The sequence below is a fragment of the Mobula birostris genome, chromosome 5 (assembly GCF_030028105.1).
Source record: "Mobula birostris isolate sMobBir1 chromosome 5, sMobBir1.hap1, whole genome shotgun sequence".
In the NCBI taxonomy this organism is placed as follows: Eukaryota; Metazoa; Chordata; class Chondrichthyes; order Myliobatiformes; family Myliobatidae; genus Mobula; species Mobula birostris.
Genome location: NC_092374.1, coordinates 40,313,990 through 40,326,452, shown reverse-complemented (window position 1 = coordinate 40,326,452; position 12,463 = coordinate 40,313,990). Strand labels below are relative to the sequence as shown.

General features: G+C 39.1%; 1 protein-coding gene across 2 annotated transcripts in view; it reads left to right on the top strand.

Moving 5' to 3' along the window:
• Positions 1-12,463, top strand: part of fcho2 (FCH and mu domain containing endocytic adaptor 2) — a 216,065-nt gene that overhangs the window by 66,378 nt on the left and 137,224 nt on the right. For both annotated transcript variants that reach the window (XM_072257932.1, XM_072257931.1), the window contains exons 7-8: positions 3,195-3,293; positions 8,032-8,128. In XM_072257932.1, coding sequence (XP_072114033.1) covers positions 3,195-3,293; positions 8,032-8,128 — 196 coding nt within the window. The remainder of the gene's footprint in view (positions 1-3,194; positions 3,294-8,031; positions 8,129-12,463) is intronic.

The window sequence follows — 12,463 nt, the reverse complement described above, 5'->3', positions numbered from 1 at the left end:
GAAAGCTGTATCTAATAAATTCATTAAATCATTTATGAAATTAAAGCAGCTTTAAAATCTGATCAATGCTGATGAAGTGGTGATATTGAAATCTCTCCCTTTCCCCTTATACTTTCTGATGCCCTTGCAGGAAATGTTACAATTGCCCTTACATCTCTTCCCTTACCACCATTCAGGGATGTAACCAATCATTCAGGTGAGGCAGAAGTTCACATGCATCTCCTCCAACTTTGTCTACTGCTTTTGGTGCTCCTGGTATGGCCTTCTCAAAATTGATGAGACCAGGCACAGTCTTGGCAACCATTTCACAAAACACCTATGCACAGTCCACAATGACCATCTCCCTGTGTCAGTCCATTTCTACTCTCCTCCCCATTCGCACACTGACTTGTCCATCCTTGGCCTTCTCCATAGTCATGATGAGGCCCAATGAAAACTGGAGGAGCACCGTGTCATATTCCACCTGGATAGTTTACAACCCAATGGCGTGAATATTGAATTTTCCAATTTTAGTCAATCCACCCCCACTGCTCTTCCCCCTGAATCTCCCCTTTTCTCTGATTTACCAGTCCTCTCATTTTTGTCCTCCTCCTAATCCTCCCCCCAAGTTACTCCTTCACTCATGCTTGTCTCCTTCCCCTCCTGGCTCCATGCACCCAATTCACACACAGGATTCCCCTCCCGTACATCCCCCCTCCATTCCCTATCTGGTTCTAATGGTTGTTCACATTTCCTTTCTCCTCTAATGGTTCCCATTCTCACCTCCTTTACTTATCCTGGTGGCCTCCTACTTCAGTTTGACTTTCCATTCCTATTCCACCATGTTCGTCAATGCCCTCCTCTAAAGCCATGATATGGCCACACTCAGGATGGAGGAGCAACACTTTATATTCCATCTGGATAGCCTCCAACTTGATGGCATGAACACTGATTTGTCTAACTTCCAGTAATCTCTCCTCGCTCCCTTCTGTCTTTTTCCAGTCTGCATTCAGGCTCCTCTCATACCCCTTCTTTTCTCCTCACCTGCCCATCACCTTCCTCTGGTGGCCCTCTTCCTTTCCTTTCTCACATGGTCTACTGCCCACTCCTTTTTATTTTCAGCCCTTTATCTCTTCTGTCTATCACCTCCCAGCTTCTTACTTAATCAGCACTCACCCCACCCACCCACCTTTACTCTCACTTGATTTCACCTATCATCTGCCAGCTTGTACACTTTTCCCTCCGCACCTCCCACCTTCTTATTTTGGCTTCTTCCCCCTTCATTTCCAGTCCTGAAGAAGAGTCTCGGTCCAAAATGTTGACTATTCTTCTCCATAGATGCTTCTTAACCTGCTGAGGTCCTCCAGCATTTTGTGTGTGTTGTTCTAGATTTCCAGCATCTGCAGAATCTCTTGTGCTTATTATCTGAATTCAGCTCTGGTAGCACTTTGTATTCCTGCTCGTCTCCCTCCAGCAGCTGTCTTTTATCCTCATACTTCCTCCTTCTCCTTTTCCTCCATCAGTTCCTTTTACATTTTCTCTCTCCACGTCTGTCTCCTTTAATCATTCACATGCCACACCCTTCTACCACCACCTATCTGGCAATACCTACTGTAATTTTACACCACTCTTGAGTCCACCAGTTGCTTCAGAGTCATTTCTTACCACTCCCCTTCTCTTTGTTCTGCTGGCCATCTCATTTTTCTCACTGACAAAGGGTATCAACTCAAAATATCAACAATTTATTTCTTCCCACTGAAGCTGCTCAACCGAGTGCTTCCAGCAGATTATGTATTGAACAATATTGAAAGTCTTGTGTGAGCCTTCTGTCTTAAATGCATGATTTAAAAATAAGCTCTGATATGATGCCTTTTGCAAGGATAGACATGAATGATGTTATAAACTGAGTAGGTATTGAATGAGATGAGGTGCGTAGTGTCTGTGGAAACATGCAACAAGAAAGACGTATAGAGTAAGATGGCTGAATTTGCATGTGATGAACATTGTGGATGAAAGAAATACCAAAGAGAGTAGTGCCTCAAATGCAGGAAAAGCTGGGAAACAACAGGCATTGTGAAATGCTCTTATTTGAATGGGAAAAGGCATGCACCTAAGCAAGTATATTTCTTGTGGTGGCCACAATTGCAAAAGAACAAGTTTTCCATTTGCTCTATTAACCAACATTATGGCTTTCAAGTTATATGCCAAATTAACATTTGTTTAATGCAAGAATTTCAGCACACAAGATGTCTTTTATCCAGTAGAAAATATTATTTTCTGTAATAATTATATAGTGGCTTCAAGAAAAGAAGTGATGTCCTAATCCCAAGAGCCAGCATGACCTAAAACTTGTTTTTTTAAACATGGGTCAATAGTGTTGGAATGATCTTAATAGTGACCTTACCAATATGGAAGGAATGCCACCCTTAAAGAGACCGTATGAATGGTTGCCAGGATAAAATCTTTTTTTTTTCTTTTTCTGAAGCATACATATGGGCTTTTAGAAGGTATGTAAGAGGTTGAGAAAATAGTGAGGATAGTCGTTGGTGAGTGATGGTACTTTCTATTTAACAAAAAATGCCTTGCAGTGCTGATGAGTTATCTGCATCATGAATTAGATGTTTGTTTCTTTATAATACTGCTTGCTATGTTACTATGCTGTGAGAAAATATTTTTAATAGTGGATCTCATCGCAATTTAAAGTTCATAAGTATATCATTGCCCGTTAATGTTTCATCATTTGCAAATAGTTGATTGCCAAGTCATATTTTTGCTGTATGTGGAATTTAAGTAAAAGATAAAGACGTATGTTCAAAGAACATTAATGATAAAGCTTTGTATCCCAGCTATTGGCCATTTATTGCTTATTGCCTAGGTTTATGAATCTTTATACAATAGCTAAATATCATTTCAGAGACACTTAATCTTGTTTATACTTGCCTTTGGTTTCTTATTGAAACTGGGTCCTCAGTGCTTATTCATCAACATAATTTAGAGTAATTCAGCTTTTATGTGTGAGCATTGTTTTTTGTTTGCAATTAGTGTCTAATCGCAGGATCTTTGGCACTGTCAAATTTAATGGCACAATACTGTGTTATTTGATGTTGCTTAATTTATTTTTGATTGCTGCCTATCATACATTTGTTAGCTTTTTGTTTACACTTCAAATTATGAAAAATGGAATTTAGTTTTAATGTTGTACTTATTTACATCAGAAATTTCAGGAAATTGAAGAAGCTCATCTTAAGCATATGAAAGAAATATTGAGTTCTTTCACACAATCTATAGAAGAAACTCACATACAGATTGGACAGGTAGGTTACTACCTATAATGAGTTATGAAAAATATCAAATAGAATATTCTCAAGTTTTCCAGATTTCTTCTTGTAACATGAGCCTCAAGAAAATTTGAAACTTAAGGCCATTGATTCACCATCTATCACATTTATAAATTGTGCCAAGAGATATTTTGCAGATTTTGCAGATGTATAACATATAGTTGGCTAGCAATATATGAATTCACCCAGCAAAGATTTAGGGAGAACTAAATCTCTATATGAAAGTGTTTCCATAGAGTGTAATTAGCTATGTATGGCGACCAGTGATTCCCAAGTGTTGAAGGCAGTATAGTGGTGCAGCTAGTAGTGCTGCATCATAGATCCAATGATCCAGCTTCAAACAGTCCTTCCAGGTGAGGCAACACTTCACCTGTGAGTCGACTGGGGTGATATACTGCGTCCGGTGCTCCGGATGTGGCCTTTTATATATTGGCGAGACCCGACGCAGACTGGGAGACTGCTTTGCTGAACATCTACGCTCTGTCCACCAGAGAAAGCAGGATCTCCCAGTGACCACACATTTTAATTCCACATTCCATTCCCATTCTGACTTGTCTATCCACGGCCTCCTCTACTGTAAAGATGAAGCCACACTCAGGTTGGAGGAACAACACCTTATATTCCGTCTGGGTAGCCTCCAACCTGATGGCATGAACATTGACTTCTCTAACTTCCGCTAGGCCCCACCTCCCCCTCGTACCCCATCTGTTACTTATTTTTATGCACACATTCTTTCTCTCACTCTCCTTTTTCTCCCTCTGTCCCTCTGAATATACCTCTTGCCCATCCTCTGGGTCCCCCCCCCCCTTGTCTTTCTTCCCGGACCTCCTGTCCCATGATCCTCTCGTATCCCCTTTTGCCATTCACCTGTCCAGCTCTTGGCTCCATCCCTCCCCCTCCTGTCTTCTCCTATCATTTTGGATCTCCCCCTCCCCCTCCAACTTTCAAATCCCTTACTCACTCTTCCTTCAGTTAGTCCTGACGAAGGGTCTTGGCCTGAAACATCGACTGCACCTCTTCCTAGAGATGCTGCCTGGCCTGCTGCGTTCACCAGCAACTTTGATGTGTGTTGATCCAGCTTCAATTTTGATCTCCAGTGATTTCTATGTAGATTTTGTGTGTTCTCTCTATAGCCACACGTTTCTTCTGGGCCTACCAGTTCCTTCCCACATTTCAATAGTGGGTGGGTTTCTAGCAAATTGGCTGCTGTAAATTGTAATGTAGGTAGGCGGTAGAAATAAGTTAATTTTTGGGAATGTAGGAAGAATAGATAACAGGGAAAATTAATGGGCTTGGACTACTCTCTGAGATGTGATAGACTTGATTAGCCAATTGACCTTCATGTTGTGATGAACATAACATTTTCTATACAGAATATAGAAAATCAAAGCCTCTTTGTGACTCTTCCTTGTACTGTTTGTAGAAATTGTCCTTTCTTGAAGATTTTCTGAGTTTATCAAGAAATTTTTTGACAACAGAACTGAACTATTTGATTGTGACATCCTATGACTTTAATTCAGTATTTTGCACCAGACATCCTATTTTCTTCTATTTGCTGCTCTGCAGTTTTACTTTCTAAATATGTATGCATCGACTTGAATTTTTTTTTGCTTTTTTTTCCACTTCATGTCTTGCTATTATATCTATTTTACCATTAATACGGAATGATTTACTTTAAGTTAATTTGTAGTTTATCTGCCCACAATCTAATGATGTTTATCTTATTCAATAGTTATTGAACTGCCTCCAGTGATTCTTTTGCCACTCCCTCTTTAGACTGAGAAATAGCAGGATCCCAAAATCAAACCTATACAATGTCACCCTATTTCTGAATTGGTCTAATGAGTACTAATCCTTCTGCCTTTTAACATTTCCAAGGTTTTCAAGACTGTTAGTTGGTTTAGAAGTACAGTGGATTCCATTTAATTGGGCCATCAGTAAATTGGGGCAGCCGCTTTTTTGGGACAACTCTTAAAGAACAAAACTAATTGAGAAAATAGCCAGAATTTCCTTCGTTCATTTGGGACACAATGCCACTAATTGGGACAGGACGCTTTCTCACTAGCGTCTTTTGTATGCACTTATGTGGCTGTTAGACACTGCACTGTGCTTAGAGTGAACAATTTTTAAATAGTCACTTGTGTGTAAATGTGTTATTGGAAAAAGCATTTAGGCTCAATGCTTTAAGTGGCTAAGAATGGATAGTTTACCAATTGAGTACTGTGCTAAAAAGAATGTATGGATGACTTCTGAAATTTTTAAGAAATGGCTGATGAGTTAAGATATAGAGCTACAGCAGAAATCAAGAAAAGTTCTTCTGCTTGCTGACAACTTTATACTTTATATACTTTTATTGTATGTTCTAGTACCAATTGTTTGGCGACAATAAAGTATAAAGTACTTTATACTTTATTGTTGCCAAACAATTGATACTAGAACGTACAGTCATCACAGCGATATTTGATTTTGTGCTTCCCACTCCCTGGATTACAAATCAATAGTAAATATTAAAAATTTAAATTATAAATCATAAATAGAAAATAGAAAAATGGAAAGTAAGGTAGTGCAAAAAAACCGAGAGGCAGGTCTGGATATTTGGAGGGTACGGCCCAGATCCGGGTCAGGATCCATTCAGCAGTCTTATCACAGTTGGAAAAAAGCTGTTCCCAAATCTGGCCGTACGAGTCTTCAAGCTCCTGAGCCTTCTCCCGAAGGGAAGAGGGACAAAAAGTGTGTTGGCTGGGTGGGTCGTGTCCTTGATTATCCTGGCAGCACTGCTCTGACAGCGTGCGGTGTAAAGTGAGTCCACGGACGGAAGATTGATTTGTGTGAAGTGCTGCACCGTGTTCACGACCTTCTGCAGCTTCTTCCGGTCTTGGACAGGACAACTTCCATACAAGGTTGTGATGCACCCTAGAAGAATGCTTTCTACGGTGCATCTATCACAGGTCCTTTAACATTTGCCGGACGATGCTGAGGATGTTCTACGAGTCTGTGGTGGCCAGTGCGATCATGTTTGCTGTTGTGTGCTGGGGTAGCAGATACCAACAGAATCAACGAACTCCTTCGTAAGGCCAGTGACGTTGTAGGGATGGAACTGGACTCTCACGGTGGTGTCCGAAAAGAGGATGTTGTCCAAATTGCATGCCATCTTGGACAATGTCTCCCATTCACTACATAATGTACTGGTTGGGCACAGGAGTACATTCAGCCAGACACTCATTCCACCGAGGTGCAACACAGAACATCATAGGAAGTCATTCCTGCCTGTGGCCATCAAACTTTACAACTCCTCCCTTGGAGGGTCAGACACCCTGAGCCAATAGGCTGGTCCTGGACTTATTCCTGGCATAATTTACATATTACTATTTAACTATTTATGGTTTTATTACTATTTAATTATTTATGGTGTAACTGTAACGAAAACCAATTTCCCCCGGGATCAATAAAGTATGACTATGACTATAAAAATTAGTGAGGGTTTTAGGGGACAGGTCAAATTTCTTTAGTTTTCTCAGGAAGTAAAGGCACTGGTGGGCCTTCTTGGCAGTGGACTCTGCTTGGTTGGACCAAGTCAGGTCATTTGTGATATTGACCCTGAGGAACTTAAAGCTTTTGACCTGTTCCACTTGCGCACCACCGATGTAAATTGGGTCGTGCGGTCCACTACTCCTTCCGAAGTCGACAACCAATTCCTGTGCAGTACACCCTAATTTATAATGTTTGAGGAACATCCAGGAGGAATTTCTGCCTGCCAATACAACATCCTTGGTGTGGCCAATGGATTTGGGAATCATAAAAAATTTACAGACATACCGCGGAAAATCGTTGAACCACATTCTCGAAGCAATTGAAGAAGATCTACTGACATCTTTTTCAACAGCCAAGAAAATGAGTGCAAGGGTTTATTGTTGGATTATTACTCTACTTCATGCAGGAAGGCAATGAAGGGAGTTCGTTAGGTGTCTGCTAATTGCACAGTTAAAAGAGCACAGCACTGTATACTGGATGAATTCATCCATTGATAACTATTAGGAACTAATACACAGTTTTATAGTATTGTAGTAGTATTGATAGTATTCTAATTTGTTCTGTTTTTCATTTAAATACATCATTTGTTACTCAGTTTGTCTTTTTTTAATACCTTTTTAACTATTTCCATAAAACTTTGGCTGAATGGGTCACTGCTTATTTTGGGTGAAAATGTACTGAACCTGATGTGTCCCAATTAACCAGAATCCACTGTATTTCATGAAGTGGCCTTGTAAATGATCTCAATGCCTAGGTATAAAATGTCCATGAAAAACATGTTATTGACAACTCTCAAGAAAGTTGGTAATTTTGTCAAATATAGTCAATCCTCCTTAATACCAGTTTACCGACAGGTTACTGTAAAGAAAGGGGGAGAAGAGTTACAAATAATAAGTATTAAGTCACAGTACTTCAATAACATATTCTCATAAGTGTAATGGACTAACCTATCAACCTTTAATCATTGTAAAATCTACCATCCATTTTTATTAATTTTCTTTTTTTCTAATTTTGTTCTTTACATTTATATTTTCATTATTTGTTGTGGCTATTTTTAGCTGTCAAGTCCTGTTGAATGTTATTGACTACAGGCTTTCTACAACTTTCACTCCTGTAAGTAAAGTAGTTTCATTACAGTTATATTTTATCTATCATTCAAAAATAAAGTCTTTTTTGTTTTTAGGTACATGAAGAATTGGTACAGAATATCGAGAATACTACAGTTGAAAGTTTGATACAGAAATTTGCTGAAACAAAAGGCACTGGTAAAGACAGACCTGGTAAGAATCAATTTTGTGTGGTACTGAGTTCTCTTCTGTTGAATAGAGGAAAATATGAACATATTTATATTCATATCATTTCTAAATTCAGAATTTTGGCATTACATTCATCTTAACATTTGAAGGAAATATTTCCTTGACTTGATTTCAAAAAAACATGTTTTCCACGAAGCACCAAGATACTTCGAAGCAATATAAATTCAGATTATTTTGTTTCAAAACATTGTGTGTGTGAACTCTGTCTACCGAAGTTGTAGGGGGTCTCGGCCCGAAACGTCGACTGTACCTCTTCCAATAGATGCTGCCTAGCCTGCTGTGTTCACCAGCAACTTTTATGTATATTGCTTGAAATTCCAGCATCTGCAGATTTCCTCATGTTTGTAGGGGCTGATTAGGTTTTGCTTTTATAGTTTAACGAAACATTGTATCATGAAAATTCTTTGCTAAATCCATCTTCAATACAGAGTAATAATAGTTTGTTTAAAGATCAAATAATGCAGATTCTTTAATTCTGACATAAAAACAGAAAACAGAAAATAAGCAGATCATTTGTGGAAAAATCAGTTGGTTGATGTTCAGATCATTTGCCACTTACTGTTCTGAAGAAAATAAATTTTGACAATAAGGGATAAGAGCAGGAGGAGGTTGATAAGCCGTCAAGCTTGCTTGGTAAAATTCAGTGAGATTATGATTCAGTTAGGTAATGGCTTTTGATATTCTCAGTAAAATTCATTAAGATTATGATTCAGTGAGATAAATGTACTCCAACTTCACTTACCTGCTTGATCTTACCTGTATTCTAAGACTCCCTTAATGACCAAAGATCTATTGACTTCAGTCGTAGTTTTTAGTAATGATTATCCTTCTGCAGCCTTATTGGTTGGAGTATTAATGAACCACCATTCCTTGTTTCAATTATTAACTGGTTGATTGCTTATGTCACTTGTTCTATCCTATCAATTTCCATCTAGTGCTTCTACTTTTAAATGATTTTTGTGATTACAGGCAAAGCACTTAAATATGCTTTAATCTTTGCCTCAAGAAACATTGCCCAACAGCTAGCCAAGAAATGAAAAAAATATATATGCTAGTTTGTACAAAATGTAGAAATGTCATTTATATAAAAATATACTGCTGTTGCTGCCTTACTGTCAGGAATAATGTGAACAGTCATTTTTCTGGTTTATGCTACTGTGTGCATGTGAATACATATACCTGTGTTTGCAAAGGAGGGCTGGCATTTATTCTTTAAAATGGCAGACTAATTTTATTTTGATGCATTTTTTATGATCAAACAAATATGTACTCAAGGATTGCTGGAAGAACTCACAGGTCAAGCGACATCTCTAGAGCGAAATAAACAACATTTCAATTGTCTTGTGGGTTTCTTAAATCCTTTGCAATTCATGGACTAACTTGAACCTATGCTCATTTTAAATGTCTCAGATAAGGTAGTTCAAATGCAATGAAATAGTTAAGGTATTTTAAAGTTTACAATGGTAGTACCTTAAAAGTAAATTAGAAATGTAGAAACATAGAAAACCTACAGCACAATACAGGCCCTTCAGCCCACAAAGCTGTGCTGAACGTGTCCTTACCTTAGAACTACCTAGGCATACCCATAGCCTTCTATTTTTCTAAGCTCCATATATGCATCCAGGAGTCTCTTAAAATACCCTATCGTTTCCACCTCCACCACCGCTGCCGGCAGCCCATTCCACACACTCACCACTCTCTACGAAAAAAAAACTTACCTCTGTACCTACTTCCAAGCACCTTAAAACTATGTCCTCTTGTGCTAGCCATTTCAGCCTGGGGAAAAAGCCTCTGACTATCCACAATATCAATGCCTTTCATTATCTTGTACACCTCCAGATTGATCCAGAAATATTTATCATAAGCCCTACTGTAATCAACTGAAGGTTTAGTCAATTGCTCTGCTTTACAATGCTAGGGCATTTCCAAATTTTATCATGGTCCTGAGGGTGTTCTTTATACAGGTCTAAATGCATGTAATCTTGACCTTTTTTCAGAAGCATCTTAAAAGATAAGAAGGACTTTTGATTGCTCAAAGCAGAAAATAGTAAGTGCAGCCATGAGAAAACTGCAGGATTGGGAAATGATAGTTGGTTGAACGATGAATGAATATAGGTTTGATTCAGTCCATTAATCAGATCACACCATATGGCACAATTGATTCAAGAGACAATTTTGTAATGAATCATGAGGAATAGTACATTCTAAAGTAGACTTTCCAAACCACTTTCAATGCAAAATTAAATGCTGTAGTCAAAGTACATAATATGTCACCATTTTCTACCCTGAGATTCGTTTTCTGGCAGGCATTCACAGTAAATAGAATGAAACAATAGAATCAATGAAAAACCAAATGACAGAGATGAGCAAACAACCAATGTGCAAAAGGCAACAAACTGTAAATACAAAAAGTGACGAAAGACCAAGTTATCAGAAGATTGATGCTGATGAGAGAGATAAGAGAGACAAAGGGAGAAGCGGTCAAAATGTTAACGAGAAACGAGAGAGATTAACGAAAAGAGACACAGTTCTGAGTATTGACAGACCGGTTGCTTTGAACCTGAACTGTTTGAAGTTTGATGGACAGGCGATACCCCAGCAGGGGGATAAAGGGAACAGGTTCGCTAAGGCAAGACAGACACCACGAGATCACGAGATAACAAGACCCTGGAAGTGCAGTGTGCCTTCACAAGTTGGTGGGAGTTTGCAGGTCTGGTCGCGGGACCGACGATAGACGCACAGGGTGAAAAGGTACGATCGGCAGGAACCTGGTGCGTGTGTCCGCCCTTGCCTGGGTGCCGGGTTCATCGCGGAAGAACGAACGTATCCGGAACGGAGGGGTCACAGTCGGTGACCTCAGAAGACGTTAAAAGGGCTCGCGCCGAAAGCTAACTGCGAGGAACATCAAAGGTCTGTGAATCGAAATTTGCATTCGCTCGCTCACTCTCTCTCTCTCTCTCCCCAACGGCACAACAGCGATTACTGCGAACTGTACTCAGCTGAACTGAACTCTGCGTCACCTGAGACTGATCATTTTACCCCTAGACTGCAATAGAGCTTGATTGATTCCTATTATCCTAGTTCTGTGTACATGCGTGTTTTATCATTGCTAACCTGTTGCATTTATAACCTTATGATTAGAGTACTGTGTTACTTATTTCTTTAATAAAACTTTCTTAGTTCCAGTAATCCAGACTCCAACTAAGTGGTCCGTTTCTGCTGGTCTGGCAACCCAGTTACGGGGTATGTAACAAAAAAAAAAGAATAATATTAAATAAATAAGCAATGTATTCAAGAACACGAGTTGAAGAGTCCTTAAAAGTTAGTTGATAGATTGTGGAATCAGTTAAGTGTTGGATTGAGTGAAGTTATCCCCTCTGGTTCAAATGCCTGATGGTTGAAGGATTATAACTGGTCCTGAACCTGGTGATGTGGGACAGTACTCCTTCCAGCTAGCAGCAGCGAGAAGAGTGGGGTTTCTTGATAATGGTTGTTGCTTTCCTACAACAGCACTTCTTGTAAATATGTTCAATGGTCAGGAGGGCTTTACCCGTGATGGACTGGATTGTGTCCACTATTTTTTGTAGTTTTTAACAGTTCAAAGACATTGGCGGTCCCTTACCAGGTTGTGATGCAGCCAGTCAGTATACTCTTCAATGTACATCTTAGAAGTTTGTCCAAGTTTTAGATGACATGCCAAATCACGCAAACTTATCAGAAAAGTAGAGGCTGTCATGCCTTCTTTATAATGATAATTACATGCTGGACCCAAGACAGATGCTCTGAAAGGTTAACGTTTAGGAATGAGTTTTTGAAGCTAGATCCTGGGCCACCCAGGAATATCTCAAGCTACCCGAAGAAAGTTCTAACACCCAATTAAACCATGCTCTGAGATCTACTGGCTATCAAAATTATCAAAAGAGCTTGAATGTATCCGTGATTCATAATTTTTAAAACTGTTTAATCTTTAAAAGAATTGCAAGTACTTATTGGAAAATATTTGTTAATTAAAAGGTGTTTAGTTATCTTAACAATTACATACATTTGTATTAATTAATTCCAAATAATGTAACTTACTCAAAAATTGTGCCTGTCCTTCACAACTCTTCTTCTCCATGGAAATGAATGGGCTTGGGAGACCACGCCTGTCTGCAAATGGAGTAGCAGCAATTTTGTGCTGCTCTTAGTTTTATCTCTCTCTCCCCCTAGTTTAAACTTTGAAGTTAAATTTTTTATTTGCTGATTCTTGAGGGGGAACAATATGTCTATGACTACGAGGAGTGGGAAGAACTTGTCTGA